This window comes from Drosophila albomicans, chromosome 3 (assembly GCF_009650485.2).
Source record: "Drosophila albomicans strain 15112-1751.03 chromosome 3, ASM965048v2, whole genome shotgun sequence".
Lineage (NCBI taxonomy): Eukaryota > Metazoa > Arthropoda > Insecta > Diptera > Drosophilidae > Drosophila > Drosophila albomicans.
This window is the reverse complement of record NC_047629.2, coordinates 38,230,851-38,246,231: the sequence shown is the minus strand read 5'-3', so window position 1 is coordinate 38,246,231 and position 15,381 is coordinate 38,230,851. Positions and strand designations below refer to the sequence as shown.

Below are 15,381 nucleotides of genomic sequence, written 5' to 3'. Positions count from 1 at the left end.
ACAAAGATCTAGCATAATTATTTATTGTTATGACAACGTTAGAGTTTTAAGATTTTTAGCTAAATTTTGTATATTTTAATCTACAGATTGCTAAAAGAAAAACCAACAACAAAAAGTATATATATACATGCATAAATATTTATGTATATATACATACTTATATATTATCTGTTTTATAAATAACACATAAATAAATGAGACTAAAACAAGATTGTTTCGTGTCGTACTTAGTTTGCTTATTCATGGGTTTTCCCTCATTTTGTTTGACGTATGTATGTATAACAACCCGGGTTATAGTAAACTGAACTTATGGTGGAAGCGAATTACAGTAGATGGCGACAGCATTGCAATTCAAATTGTGTTATATACGCCATCTGTCGGACAACGAAAACACTTACCACGCAATACAAGCACTGCTTGCATTCACACTGCTTGTGTCATCAAGCAGTTCATTATGTTTGCTGGTTGTCTTTGGTCTTTGATAACAAAATTATTTTTTTGCTTTAATTTTTGTCAAAAATATTTACATTTCTCAAGCATTTGGCTTTACAGACATTCTAAATAGCATTACTTGGTTTTCGGAGACTATTAATATTATTTTGCAATCGATTGTCAACTATAATATAAACGTCCTTGTGTATTTTGATATCGTAATAACGATGAGTTACTACAGCCTTAGAAAAGCCTCATTATTAAAAAAGAAATTAAAAAAACTTAATTTTGAAGTAGTTAACCAAAAATTTATTGACACATGCTTTTCAAAGTTAACATAATTGAGTATTTAATGATCGATTGCTTGTACTGGAATGTGCTTCTTCTTCGGGTACTATTGTTAGCGAATATACTAAAGTTCGACCGAGAAATGTGGTAATGCCGATGAATTGACACGCCAAGCTGTTATATCGCTAGTCGAACACGTCTGCGATGGTCATACTATAAATGTATATACGCACATACATACCTTCAGTGAGACCATAAATGGTAATTATGTCATTTTGGTATTTTTAAGCACATCATATATTGTTTTTTGCAAAAACTATGACTCAAAAAGCTCTAGATATAATTGTGCTTATTCAAACTTATTTTTTTAAAGATGCCCCATACCTTTGATACTATAATCAAGTCATAATATGTGAAAGTTGTTTAAATTTGGGGTATATTTTTCGACAATAAATAGTAGATTTTGTACTGCTGTGCGCGTTCACACTCCTTACTACGACGGCCATACTGTAAATATACATACACATACATACATACATACATTTTTTCTTTTTGTGTCATTGTGCGTTCCAAAACCAAAATCACATTTTTTGCGATGCATTTGCATTGCAAATTATAGATGAAAAATGTTATGTTTGTGTGCGGAGAAACGAGAAAAAGAGCAATGATAACAATGAATTGATGTAAAAGTTGCATAACAAACGTCGTCGGGCTCGTCTCTGTGTATGTACGTCGTTGTTCAGCAGCAGCAGTCGCAATTTCCAGAAAACCACACACACACACATACAAGTACACACAGCACGCACACTAGCTCACACTACTCTACGCCATCAAAACAGCAGCAAAAGAAAAAAACGCAGATTTTTTGAGTGGCGCTAATAAAAAACAGTGTTGAAGTTTAATACCACATACGAAACAAGAGAAAAAGCAAGCAAGCAAATCGCAAAAACGAAATCAAATGTGCGTGTTACATTGTGCGTAGCAAATGTGTTGTGGCAGCCGCGACAGACGCGCAGCATTTAAGCAGCACAGTCAGCGCGTCAGCCACCTTTCCCCCCCTGTTTCCACCCTGCCCGTCGTCGTCTCCACACGCCACAGTCCCAGATTCAAAAACCAAAATCCAAAATACCAATATACCAATACAAACGCAACGCTGCAGTGCAGCGCAGCAGCCGACAAAGAAAAAGACACTCTTCTTCTTCGTACAGTCCCTACGACGTCGACGTCAACGTCTGCGTCGACGTCAGCAGCGCAGCAGGCAGCAACAGCCTTTGACTCAGCTGCCAAGTCAAAACAACACATAAAGAGAAATCAACCAGAATATTGTTAATTATTCGACCTGAGTGTGCGAGTGTGTGTCGAGCGTTCTCTCCGCGCGCTCTCTGCCTATTCACAACAAATTTAAATTAAATAAAAGAGGCTTGCATGTGAAAATTAACAACAACAAAAAATATAAAGGAAATTATAATTCTTGAATACGTGTGCGCGCGTTCTGAGTGAGTGTGTCTTATATTGGTGTTGTTTTGGCGCATTTGGTGACTGTGTGCAGCAACAATGAGTCTCTTGGGCACGCCTGCGGGCGGCGTTCCAGTCTCGTCGTCGTCGGTCGCCTCATCCTCGTCCTCCAGCTCCACGAGCCTCGCCGTCAATGCTGGCAGCAGTAGCAACAACAACTCCAATGCCACTCCAAGTGGAAGCAATAGCAACAACAACCTGCCGTTTGAAAAGGATAAAATCTGGTACTTTAGCAATGAGCAACTGGGCAACTCGCCCAGTCGCCGCTGTGGCATCAAATGCGACGATGAGCTCCACTATCGCCAGATGACCGCCTACTTAATTCAAGAGATGGGCCAACGACTGCAAGTGTCACAGTTGTGCATCAACACAGCCATCGTGTATATGCATCGCTTCTATGCGTTCCACTCGTTCACACATTTCCATCGCAATTCCATGGCATCGGCGAGTTTGTTCCTTGCAGCCAAGGTGGAGGAGCAGCCACGCAAGCTGGAGCATGTGATAAGGGCGGCGAACAAGTGTCTGCCACAGACGACGGAACAGAGCTATGCGGATCTCGCCCAGGAGCTGGTGTTCAATGAGAATGTGCTGTTGCAGACGCTGGGCTTTGATGTGGCCATCGATCATCCGCACACGCATGTGGTGCGCACTTGTCAGCTGGTCAAAGGTATTATTGATCCCTACCCAAATTGCTCCCCAAAAGCGAATATGCCGAAACTGATTATTGTGATGTGTATTTTAGCATGCAAGGATCTGGCGCAAACATCGTACTTTTTGGCCTCAAACAGGTATGGCTAAACACACACATTATCAATGCTGTAGTTGTATTTGCAAATTCCCCCAAAAGTAATGCTTGTGGTTTTCATGAGTCTGCGAGTGCGCGTTTGTGTGTGTGTGTGTGGGTTGAAGAGGGAATTACGTTGACCAGATGTCAGTTAATATAATCAAGACAATGGTACAGCACCTACATACATTTCATACCTTGCAAATGACCTTCGCAGCAGGTCAGCTGACAGTTTCCCTTCGCGACTGCTTACCTGCTCATCGGTTTACTCTTGATCCCTGTTTTCGCTTTCTGCGAAAACGACGTTGAGCCTTTTATGACACCAAGCGTAATTTACGTCGCGTTTCTACCGAATTCCGCGAAAAGTAATCCGTTGTAAAATCTCCTGGAATTGTAATTATGTTGAAGAAGTTGTCAGCTCTTTACAAAGACTGTCCTCAAATAAATGTAAAACGCTAATAGAAAATAAATGACCAAATGTCTGTTTGATGGGGGTTTCAACACGATTTGTTTATTAATTATTAATGCATAGCTAAGAGATATGTAAATGAAACAAAATTTTTGTTTATAATTGGCTTATGTGCAGTTTAAAGTTAGCTGCACTTTAAGTCACCAGATTTATTAATGTAGAGCTCAAATGGTAGAGTTAGAAGGCTGAAATTTGTATAGAACATAGCTTTAGGGATCACTTATGGTATGATAGGATAAATAGCTTAAAATTGTAACTGCAACTATCAGCGGCAAGCCTAAAAGGTAGCAGCTAGGAGGCTGATTATTGCACAGCATGGTTGAACGGTAGTAGCTGGGAGGCTGTAATTTATAAACAACACAGCGCTAATGACCTTTAATGCTATTTTAGTAGCATTAAAATCTTACCTGATCTACGCTCAAACGGTAGTGGCTAGGAGGTTGTAGCTTAGCTGTGAATATTTCTTGAAAGAAACATGAACTAGTCAGAGATCAAATCATAACTTTTCCCTTTAGTTACCACACACATCACATGAATGCTCTTATCTGTGCGATTCGCGATTCAAATATAATAGTTTTATTAAATCCTTGTCATTGCTTCGCCTGGCATTTGTAGCTTGCATCTTACCTCGATGTGCCTGCAATATCGACCCACGGTGGTTGCCTGCTTCTGCATTTATTTGGCCTGCAAATGGTCACGCTGGGAGATCCCTCAGTCCACGGAGGGCAAACACTGGTTCTACTATGTGGACAAAAGCGTCTCACTGGAGCTGCTCAAGCAACTGACGGACGAATTCATTGCCATCTACGAGAAGAGTCCCGCACGCCTCAAATCCAAGCTGAACTCCATCAAGGCGATCGCCCAAGGAGCCAGCAATCGTACTGCGACCAACAGCAAGGACAACAAGCCGAAAGAAGACTGGAAAATGAGTGAAATGATGAAGGGTTATCATTCAAACATTACGGCGCCACCAGAGCTCATGAATGGCAGCGGCGACAGTCGAGATCCGCCGTCACAGGTGCCGCTGTTGCCACCGCCAGCGATGGTGCCGCCACAGCAACGACAGCGCAGCGATGGCAGCCATCAGCGTTCGTCGTCGGCGGGTGCGCCCGGAAATTCATCGTCCACTACCTCCTCCTCGTCCAATCACAAGTTGCCAAACTATCCGGGATCCTTGCCGCCCGAGGCACATGGAGGTAAGTACATTGCTGGCTGCTGATTCTATTCCCGATCATTCTCATTTACAACTTCGTTATATTGTAGATCACAAATCGAAGCAGCCCGGCTATGGCAGTCGTGCACCATCCAGCCATCCATCGAGCTCGTCATCCTCGCAACGCAGCAGCAGTGGCAACTCCTCCTCCGCTAGCAGCAGTCAACGCAGTTCATCGTCGAGTCAAGCGTCCGGAAGGCCACCCATGGGCATGGACTATCACAAATCGTCGCGTGGTATGCCACCCGGCGTGGGAATGCCACCGCATGGGGCGCACAAGATGTCCACAAGTTCCAAGCCGCCGCCGATGCCATTGCTCGACGGACGCAGCAGCAATTCATCCGCAACGAATTCATCATCGTCATCCGCATCGACATCGTCGTCGGGTGTGTCATCCAAAGACCTCAGCAAATCAAGCTCGGGCAGCAGTAGCAGCAACAAAATGTATCCTAATGCACCGCCGCCCTACAACAACAGCGGACCACCCAATCCACTGATGTCGCGTGGTGGCTACCAAGGCAGCAGCAACAGCAGTGGTGTTGGTGTCAACAATGGTGCACCGCTACCGAATGCTGGCTATGGCAGTCACAGCTCCTCGCATCGCAATAAATCCGTCGCATCATCCAGCTCATCGTCATCCGTCCACAGCATGCCGCCTTATGAGCAACAACTGCCCTATGGCCAAAGTCAGGGCGTGCCCAGCTACAATCACATGCAGCAGCAGCAGCTGCCGACGCTTGAGGCCCCGCCACCGACAATGACAACACAACCCCAACAACAACAACAGCAGCCACAGCAACTGAGTAAGAACTCCTCCAATTCACTCTTCAGCCCTGAGCCGCATTTCAACGGTTTGCTGCCGCCACCACCGCCAGGTCCGGCACACGAGAGTCTGGGCTACAAGCTCAACAATCATACGCGTGATCGTGACAGTCCCAAGAAGGAGCGCCTGACGCCCACCAAAAAGGACAAGCATCGCAGCACGTTGCCACATGGCAGCAGCAGCAGTAGCAGCGGATCGAGCTCAACAGCTAAGGCGATGCTGCCGCCTCACAAGAAACCACATGGCGATCTGGTGGCCAACGAATTGGCTGGCCCAAGTCGCGATGGCAGCAGCAGTCTGAAGCGTGCCAACGAAATCTCGGGCAGCCAGTATGGCCTCAACAAGCTGGACGAGCACGATGGCAGCTTGCCCCGCGACAAGGTGCGCAAGCTGGAGAACAGCGTCGGATTGCCCGGCTATGGTAGCTATGGTAGTGAGGATAAGCATGCACCGCTCTCGATATCGAACGGAGGCATCGAAACCACACCGGATCTTGTGCGCAGCCTGCTCAAGGAGAGTCTGTGCACCCCGAATGCCTCGCTGCTTAAACCCGATGCACTGACTATGCCCGGCCTGAAGCCGCCTGCAGAGTTGCTGGAACCGATGCCAACGGCAGCGCCAGTGCACATCAAAAAGGAACCGATTGGAGGTGCTGGCGGTGCTGCACCAACAAGTCTGCTTGGCATGGAGCAGCTGGATGCGTTGACCAAGCTTGGCGAGAGCAAGGATCTGGACGGTAGTGGTAAGTCGGAGAAGAAAAAGAAGAAGGATAAGCATAAACACAAGGAGAAGGACAAGTCGAAGGATAAACCCGATAAGGAGGAGCGTAAGAAACACAAGAAGGACAAGCAAAAGGAGCGCAGCAGCAAGGACACATCCATGGACTCCCTGAAGCTGGTCATCACAACGAACACAGCGACAGCGAATCCCAATGGCAGTCTGCAGGCTGCAGCGCCACTCAAACTGAAGATCAGCAAGAACAAGGTCGAGCCGAATAACTATTCAGCAGCTGGCGGTGCAACCGGACTTGGTGGCATGCCACATGCAGCCATGCCCACAGCGCCAACAGCTGGCTTTGGCATGCCACCCACACTCTCAGCAGCAGCGCCAATGGGAATGCCCGGTCAGCAGCAACAGCAGCAAGCGTTGGTGATACCAACGTATGGCGGTTACAATTCGACGAGCAATTCAACGAGTAGCGGCAGCAGCAGTAGCAGCAAAAAGAAGCACAGCGATCGGGATCGCGACAAGGAGAGCAGCGGAGGCGGCAGCAGTAGCAGCAGCAGTAAGAAGAGCAAATCTCAAGACTATGCCAAATACAATGGCGGAGTCTCTGGCGTTGGCATCGGCATCGGTGGTGGCGGCGTCGGTGCTGTCTATGCTCCTCTTGGCGGCGGTGCAGGCGCCGCGTCGTTAGCCCAATCCGCCTCACAGGTCTCCAGTCTGCTCGGCCTGCCCATGACCATGCCCAACTCGATGGTGATGACGCCCGCAGATTTAGCTGCCGGCATTCCGCCCTCGGCGCTGCCCATCTACAACAAGAAATAGTCGTAGTAGCCACGTAGTCCCCGTAGTCCATAAAAAACAGAACCCTTGTTCTATAACAAAAACAACTAAAAGATATTCTTTCAAAACACAAAAACAACCTTTATACTTGATGATATAGCTCGTATGTATAAACAAAAAACAAAAAATGAGAAAAACCTATGCTAGTTGTAATTGATTGTTGGTGAGATGCATTAGTTCTCTAAGTTATTATCGATTTACCTTAGTTAAGCACAAAACAAAACACAAACAAACAAAAATCGTAAAAATACCCGTCAAATTGCAATGCGGACAACACTTGAGATCCGAGTGTTTCCAGTTCGATATGAAATCATGAAAACTTATAAGAAAAAGAAAACAAACACAATACATAAACTTCTGTACAGCATTAATTAATTTGTAATTATAACATACACACACATACACATAATCCATACAAATACACGGAATAATTGTAATCGAAACAGAGAGAAAGCAAAACTCTCAAGAGAGAGTTTGCAATGATCGAAAGGGTCAAATAAATGCGCAGCACGGCCGTCTAGAATATAAGTTAGTAAATCAATTACCCAACTACACACCTATGCACACACATTCACATAAACACACACATACACTGAACTGTTGTATATAGCCACAAGAGAAACAACTTCCGCTTAGCTACAAATACGGCCCTAACTAAATGCAAATCGAAATTTTGAAACAAAATATTCAATATAGCGTATATAGAAAGAAAATCCGCGATGCAAAACGAAGAGATCGAGAATAGTTGGCGTACTTTAATTCTAAATTAAAGTCGCATGCTGACAAATTTAGTAAAACCAATACAAATACACACACACACATACACTTATCCTCCCCTAAAACAAAACTACACATAAATTATTTGAACTAAAAATAATAGTGGAAAATGGAACGAAAAATATTAATTATATTTTTAGTTAGCAAAGTTTTTTCATTTAATTATCACACACAGTTCGCATTAGTTGTATTTTTTATATTACAATTATGATTATTATTAATGAATTCGTAGTATACACGTATACATTTTAGTTTTTATGAATGAAAAACAAGAGCAAATAAGTAAAGCAAACAAGCGAAAACAACTAATTATTGTGTTACAAGAAAAGAAACGAATCGAAGAGAAGAGAAAGAGAGAAAGTGCAGATCAGTCAATCACTTGACGTAGCTTTCAGTTGTTTTTAATTTTAATTTATGTATATTTAAATAGGCATTAACGTGAATAATGAATAATATTAATAAATTGTTGTGCAACAAGAGAAGTACGAACAGAGACGTTTCCTAAATTGAACGCCCACAAAAAAAAAACGTATTTACTAAACAAGAAAACAAATAAAAACAATACCGAAACAAAAGGAATAACAAAAACTATGAAAAATATATGAAATTAAGCGAAAAATTAATACTTATATCAAATGGACTTATGTAATTTTTCGACTAGATCAAAAAAAAACAAAACAAAAAGAACACAAATTTAATCAAACGTTGCGCGTTTTAAACAAAAACAAAAAAGGATAAAAAAAACACTATTCGATTTCAGATAATTGCATTAAGCTAGCAAAAAAGTAAAAGCTATATACTATCTACACACATACAACAATTACATACATACATATTCATATTTGGAAAACAACATCTTATTTAAGTTGCAACAAATTTCCAAAACAAAAAAGCAAAACACTTTCCCTTTATCCCTTACCCTAATCCCCCAATCCTGCAACCCTCCATTATGCTATTGCTGCTGTGTCACATCCAACAACACCAACAGCCACACACACAACAACGACAACGATCACAACAGCAACAGTAATATATTATTATATTAAACTTATCTTATTTGTCCCCCTCTTAATTTTTAAGTTTTGTACATAGAACAAAAAGCAAAAATGGCAGTCGAGGAGTGCGCAAATCTCTTTTTGTCGAGCAGTTTCACCGGGCTTAAAAAACTTAATGCCGAAAGTGAATACTCCATCGGCAATTGTTTGTGCGTTATTCGATAAACCGAATAAAAATTTCAAAGCCCAAAACAAAAAGAACAATAAAAAAAAATTGGAAAAAACATAAAATACAAAAGTGATTTTTAATTTGTGGGGAAAATGGAAGGGAAAGGAAAAAACTATTTATGAGATAATAATCCATAATTTTATAATCAGTTTTATCGCGATTATTTTAGGTAACTTATGATATAATAATAAGTCATTATCCTAAAATGGATATTTTGGTAATAGCACAATTTTAAATTGTTTTGTTCAACAAAAATATAATATCCAGTTTATTTTAAAACCGTTTTCATAGTAAATAATGGAATTCATTTATTCACTTTTTTGGCTATATAATTTGTATACAACAAATATTTTATCCCAAAATTGATATTTTGGTAACAAATATAAATATTTTTTTAAATAAAAAAATATAATTGGTTCATTTTCAAAATGTTTCTTAATTTATGATTAAGTCAGTAATTAATATAATTAATTCAAATATTTGGCGACTTTTTTGGTAACAGAGGATTCTAAAATCTTTCTTAAATAAAAATATTTTAATCGGTTAATTTTCGAATTTTTTTATGAATCTTACGATGCAATGTTTTAGCCATTAGTTCTCGTAATTCATTTAACGAAATTCACTTTTTTTTTAAATATTCTTCACACATATTTTTAAAATTTTTGTAATTCGTATATCCAAATTCATTTTTTTGAGAATATTCTCGTCATATCTTTTTGAAGGCTTTTAAATCTCCGGAGCATGCTGCCTGATCCAATCCAAATAGCTCGTTAATCGCGTAAATATCGAAGGAAAGCCAATCTCACAACCCATCGAGAGGCCAAACGAAGTAATACCAATCAAGTAATTGGTGTCGTTCTCCTTGTAGACCAGCGGACCACCAGAGTCGCCGTGGCAAGTGGATTTGCCGCTCTGCGTGCTCATGCAGAGCATCTTCTCAGTGAGTGAGCCACCCCAGTACATCTTGCAGCGAGCGTGTTGCATCACAGGCATGGCCACGTACCTCAAAGTGGGAGACACCTCCAAGGAACTGTCGCTTTCACGTCCCCAACCCGAAGCGTAGGCCGTCTGCTGATCATAGGTGGCATAAGTTCCATTTAGATCCTTAGGCAACTGAGCTGCTCTCATTCTGGAATTGTAGGGTATATAGACGGGTAGCTTGATCAGCGCTATATCGTTAGTCACTGTGCTGACTGTCCAATTTGGATGCACTACAAAGAGCGATTTGTCCACTGTGTAACGCATCTGACCGAATTCAAACCTATCAGTAATATTCAAGGCACCCAGATAGATTGTTGCTTGCTCTGCGTTATCCACACAGTGTGCAGCCGTTGCAATCCAACGATGGGATATCAAAGTGCCACCACACCAGGTGCTGCTGTTGGTCAGTGATATATTCAGTCCGACTTGGTAGGGAAATTGTCCTCTTTTCGCTAGCTCTCCATTCGTTATGCGATTATCGGAAACAACAAGCTGAACTTCGACAAGAAAGTAGGGAACAATTCCAAGCACAGCTAATAACAACCTCATGTTGGCAGCTCAATTTATAAATTAATAATGAATGATCTGATTTTGGTTATAGGTAAACTTAAAATATACGTCGCAATACGTTATGTTATGATTTTGTTTCTTATCATTACTGCACAGACTAAAACCCTTTAGAGTTAAGACCCACCATTGAACTGAATTGCATTGCATTTCGATAATTTGACACAGTTTTATAAGAACTTAAAGTACGTCAAACACTTTTAAAATGTTAATATATTAAAAATCTTAGGCTTACTTTTTTTTAAATATATGAATATTGAACTAAATAAAGCACAGTTTTGATAATAGGATTGTACAAACTTACGAAATTATTATGCTGCCCACAAAAAGAATTTGGGGCAAATTTAAAAATGTTTAGACTCGGTTCTTATTTTTGAGGAACCTATTATTAGAAAAGTCAACATATTTCTTTATGAAAACCTTGTCACATACTCTAGCTAGCACACACACATTTTAGTTCACAAATATGTAGAATATTTTTAGGATAGAATATCGGTATTGCACTTATTAAAGATGTTTAAATTTAACGATCCTGAAATGGATTAAATTATTTTAATGAAATGTGTATTGTGATTAGCATCACCATTGAATTTAAATTAATGGTAACAGCACAACTTTATATTTTTTTATATGAAATCAAAGCATGTTCTAAGCCTTAATTTGAAGTTTTTGTTTAAGATCAGTTGTGGCCTTACGATCACTTTACTTTTAACTTCTGCGAGGTGTATACTGTATTATAATAAGTAAATTTAGTTTGTGTCAAATTTTCAATCACTTGTTAATTATGTAGAATCCTTCATATCCTTCAATTAAATTTATAAAAACTCGATTTAGAATACTTTCAATATTTATTGTAATCATTTATCACTGTCAGTGCTGGGCATCAACTTATTTGTTGACAACACCGCTGTTCTCCTCGATCCAATCCAGATAGGCAGTCACACGGGTGAAGACAGCTGGGTAACCCTTCTCGCAACCCAGAGCCAGACCGAAAGAGGTGGCACCAATCAGATAGTTAATATCGCCCTGCTTGTGAACCAATGGGCCACCAGAGTCACCGTTGCAGGTGGACTTGCCATCCTTGGTGCTCATGCAGATGACCTTGTCGGTGATCATACCAGCCCAGTAGATGTTGCAGGTGCTCGACTTCATGATGGGCATCTCAACGTAACGCAGCACAGAGGAAACAGCGGTGGCATCATCGCTGTCACGACCCCAGCCGGAGGCGAAAGCCTGCTCGCCAGCATAAGTGGAGTAGCGTCCATCCTTCTTGGGCAGAGTGGCGGCTCTGACACGATCGTTGAATTCAATGGCTTCGGGCAGCTTGATCAGCGAGATGTCGTTGACCACACGGCTGGCATCCCAATCCTCGTGCACCTTGATGTCAGCCTTATCGACCTTGATGCGCTTCTGGCCATGCTCCTCCTCCTTGATGTTAATGGCACCAACATAGACGGTAGCGGAGTCAGCACCATCTGTGCAATGGGCAGCAGTAAGCACCCAACGATCGGAGATCAAGGTGCCACCGCACCAGGCACCCGATGAGCCGATGGCCAGACTGAGTCCCACCTGGTAGGGGAACTGACCCTCATGGGCCTTCTCGCCGTGGGTGATGCGTCCCTCCATGGGAGCAGCGACAGCTGTGGCCAAAATGGCAGCCAATGCAATAAACAACTTCATGATGCGTATCAAAGCGAACTTGTGAATTGAAACAACACGGACCAATCACTTTTATACCCGGCCCAATGATTGACGAACGTCACAAGTTCGATAGAAAACAGTGAAGTGTATCTTATCAGAGTATCTCTTGAGACGGACACTCTCAATGAACTGATAATTGGCGTGTGCGCCCACAAAAAACTGTACAAAGTAGCTGCATATTCGTCGTACAAAGTATAATAAGCAATAGATTAAAAATCACGATTTCATCAGAAAACAATGAAAGTTAAAGACTGAGCGTATTCGAATATAAGATACACGGTACTAGAAATTTTCGTAAAGTAAATTCACAAGAAATATTTTATTCTTTTAAGTCGTTTCGTCAGTACAAAATATAATATACAATACATACTTAATAAACATACGTTCAATGTAGAAAAAGTAACAATCACGATTTCATCAGAGTTAAGGACTGAGCGTATTCGAATGTAAGATACACGCTACAAGAAATTTTGCATAGCGAAAAGATTTTATGAAAACTTCTAAAATACCTAATTTGGCAATTATTTTCTACCAGCAAGTAATGTTGGTAGTTCAAAATAAAAAACAGTCGTTCAAAGTATAACAAATAATAGATTGTAAAGCGAAAAGAAATTTGCTAAAATAAATAACATTTAAAATTTGGAAATTTTTTTTCGATTTTCAAGTAATCTTGTGAGAACGAAAGATAATAAAATAAATAAACAGACGTTCAAAGTATAATAAGCAATTGATTAAAAATCGTGATTTTATCATTAAAGTAAAAGACTGGGTGTATTCGAATGTGAGACACAGGGTAAAAGAATTTTGCATAACGAAAAGAAATTTTATGAAATTTACTAATTATTTAACATTTATAAATTGGCAATTTTGTAGAACTTTGTGAGAGCAGCAAAAAAAAAATAACAGATTTGTTATATTTTAAAGTAATTTTATCACAACAAAATATAGCAAATAAAAGAACTAATTCAAATATGCAAATTTATCGTGTGAATCTTTGATATTCGCATCACATGAGTTCGAATGATTCATAGAAATATTCATTAAAAAAATCCTAGTTTCATAATTACACTGTATTTAAATCTTAATGAGGGTGAAAGGGGCCTGTCTAAAGTATACAAGAAATTACGCATGCACTAAAGAAACTCAGATAGCGAGTTTGATATTTCTTGTCTCAATTGCTTTCGAGATATTGCCGATTGAATGCGAGTACAGACTGAAGGTAGGAACTTTGCATAATATCACTTTAGTTTTCAAAGCTCAAGTATTTATTGGAGATATTTTATTTACTCAATGATTGTAGTTATTCAATGATTGACACTATTACGAAGTTATTAAAATACGAATGATTTAGAAATCAAATGTGAAACCACAAAAGAAAGCAAATTATTTTATATCTTCACATATAAATTATTCATTATGACTACTAAATTGAGTATAATAGTTTCTAATTGCCAGTCCACGAGACTGCACTCAAGACATAATAGGTTCAAGTGTTCTCGGAAACTAAAATTGCAGCTGACATAACTCAACAGGCGTGTGTGATTTACCACATCGAACTGAAGATGGACCCTTTTCTTTGATAAGAATTCATTCAAGGCAAAGGCTACAACTATTGCACACTTTTTTGCTGAAGCATCGACAGAGATAAGGATTAAGTATACGCACATGTAGACGTATACGTATTTTTCCATATAAACACCACGACGGGGTGTCTGCATAACTTTTTGGAAACTTACCGAATAAATATTCGCATATTCACCTTATGTTTAGTGTATATATAGCTATAGATAATCAATGTGAATTATGATAGAATATCTCCCATCAGCTCTCATTCATAACATGTGCCATATCTTAAAACAAAATAAAAAGAAAAAAAATTGATTAATTTTTAATTAAAATGATAAGGACGTGAGAGTTACAAGACCACAAACAAAAACCCTTGCCACTCGAGCAAGTGACAATACAGAAAATCTGCAGACGTCATTCTCCCTAGATCGAGCAGCTATAAAAGGCAATCGTTGGTCAGGTAATGTTCATAGTCTTCAGAAGATTCGAAAATGAAGGTGCTCGTTGTATTCGCTTTGGCCTTGGCCTACGCCTCGGCATCGGCTCTGCGTGGCGAGATTGAGCCACGTAACGTCTACATGCCCGTGCTCGATGGTCCCGAGGGTCGCATCACCAACGGCAAGGATGCCTCCGCCGATCAGTTCCCCTACCAGGTTGGACTTTCTCTGCAGATTGGCTCCAGCTCTGCCTGGTGCGGTGGCTCCTTGATTGGCCACGAATGGGTTCTGACTGCCGCTCACTGCACTGATGGGTAAGTGGAAGGACTCTTTGGAAATCCTGTCCTTCAACTAATTCTTTCTCTCTCTTCTGCAGTGTCGATGCCGTCACCGTTCACTTGGGCAGCACTGTGCGCTCCAGCCCCAAGGTTAAGCACACAGTCAGCAAGGACAAGATCATCATCCACTCCGACTGGAACAGCAGGACTCTGTTGAACGACATCTCGCTCATCCGCATCCCATCCGTCGAGTACAGCAGCGCCATCCGTGCCGTTGAGCTGCCCAAGATCGATTCCCACTACTCGACCTACTCCGGTGATGAGGCCATCGCTTCCGGCTGGGGCCGCACCTCCGACTCCTCCAGCTCTGTTGCCGCCCACCTGCAGTACGCTCACCTCACCATCATCACCAACAGCGCTTGCCAGCGTACCTATGGCACCACCATCCGTTCCTCCAACATCTGTGTGTCCACCCCAGCGGCTGTGTCCACCTGCAACGGCGACTCTGGCGGCCCATTGGTGCTCGAGTCCAGCAAGGTCCAGATCGGTCTGACTTCCTTCGGTTCCTCTGCCGGTTGCGAGAAGAACTACCCAGCTGCTTTCACCCGTGTCACCAGCTACCTCGACTGGATCAAGGACCACACCGGCATCCACTAAGCGGTTGTTGTTTCTTACCCAATAAATCAATTTATAAATAGCACTTACTTCTTTTTTCAATTGGGGGAATCACTTTACCATATCAAAATACACATCAAATTTC

At 41.2% G+C, this 15,381-nt stretch overlaps 4 protein-coding genes and 1 long non-coding RNA gene across 5 annotated transcripts; 2 read left to right on the top strand and 3 right to left on the bottom strand.

The window, feature by feature from the left end:
- Positions 1-599: 599 nt before the first annotated feature.
- Positions 600-1,192, bottom strand: LOC127565716 (uncharacterized). Its single transcript, XR_007955069.1, has 3 exons — positions 1,105-1,192; positions 962-1,036; positions 600-905 (listed from the first exon to the last, which is right to left on the bottom strand). It is a non-coding gene; the product is annotated as an uncharacterized LOC127565716 (long non-coding RNA).
- A 94-nt stretch (positions 1,193-1,286) lies between these two features.
- LOC117567560 (cyclin-T) lies at positions 1,287-8,356 on the top strand. The gene is made up of 4 exons (XM_034247620.2): positions 1,287-2,902; positions 2,978-3,023; positions 4,104-4,684; positions 4,752-8,356. Exons 1-4 carry the CDS (start codon positions 2,275-2,277, stop codon positions 7,070-7,072), a joined length of 3,576 nt encoding a protein of 1,191 aa, XP_034103511.1. The 5' UTR covers positions 1,287-2,274; the 3' UTR covers positions 7,073-8,356.
- A 1,284-nt stretch (positions 8,357-9,640) lies between these two features.
- Positions 9,641-10,621, bottom strand: LOC117570586 (serine protease 3-like). Its single transcript, XM_034252330.2, has one exon. It carries the CDS (start codon positions 10,619-10,621, stop codon positions 9,818-9,820), a length of 804 nt encoding a protein of 267 aa, XP_034108221.1. The 3' UTR covers positions 9,641-9,817.
- An 847-nt stretch (positions 10,622-11,468) lies between these two features.
- Positions 11,469-12,353, bottom strand: LOC117570587 (serine protease 1-like). Its single transcript, XM_034252331.2, has one exon. It carries the CDS (start codon positions 12,317-12,319, stop codon positions 11,528-11,530), a length of 792 nt encoding a protein of 263 aa, XP_034108222.1. The 5' UTR covers positions 12,320-12,353; the 3' UTR covers positions 11,469-11,527.
- A 2,017-nt stretch (positions 12,354-14,370) lies between these two features.
- Positions 14,371-15,321, top strand: LOC117572105 (serine protease 1-like). The gene is made up of 2 exons (XM_034254722.2): positions 14,371-14,657; positions 14,720-15,321. Exons 1-2 carry the CDS (start codon positions 14,398-14,400, stop codon positions 15,276-15,278), a joined length of 819 nt encoding a protein of 272 aa, XP_034110613.1. The 5' UTR covers positions 14,371-14,397; the 3' UTR covers positions 15,279-15,321.
- The last annotated feature ends 60 nt before the right edge of the window (positions 15,322-15,381 follow it).

Bases quoted from the DNA above. Each gene is read 5' to 3' on its own strand.
- LOC117570587 (XM_034252331.2), bottom strand. From the start codon at position 12,319: ATGAAGTTGTTTATTGCATTGGCTGCCATTTTGGCCACAGCTGTCGCT.
- LOC117567560 (XM_034247620.2), top strand. From the start codon at position 2,275: ATGAGTCTCTTGGGCACGCCTGCGGGCGGCGTTCCAGTCTCGTCGTCG. The intron at 2,903-2,977 runs GTATTATTGATC...TGTGTATTTTAG, and splicing joins CACTTGTCAGCTGGTCAAAG to CATGCAAGGATCTGGCGCAA. The intron at 4,685-4,751 runs GTAAGTACATTG...GTTATATTGTAG, and splicing joins GCCGCCCGAGGCACATGGAG to ATCACAAATCGAAGCAGCCC.
- LOC117570586 (XM_034252330.2), bottom strand. From the start codon at position 10,621: ATGAGGTTGTTATTAGCTGTGCTTGGAATTGTTCCCTACTTTCTTGTC.
- LOC117572105 (XM_034254722.2), top strand. From the start codon at position 14,398: ATGAAGGTGCTCGTTGTATTCGCTTTGGCCTTGGCCTACGCCTCGGCA. The intron at 14,658-14,719 runs GTAAGTGGAAGG...TCTCTTCTGCAG, and splicing joins GCCGCTCACTGCACTGATGG to TGTCGATGCCGTCACCGTTC.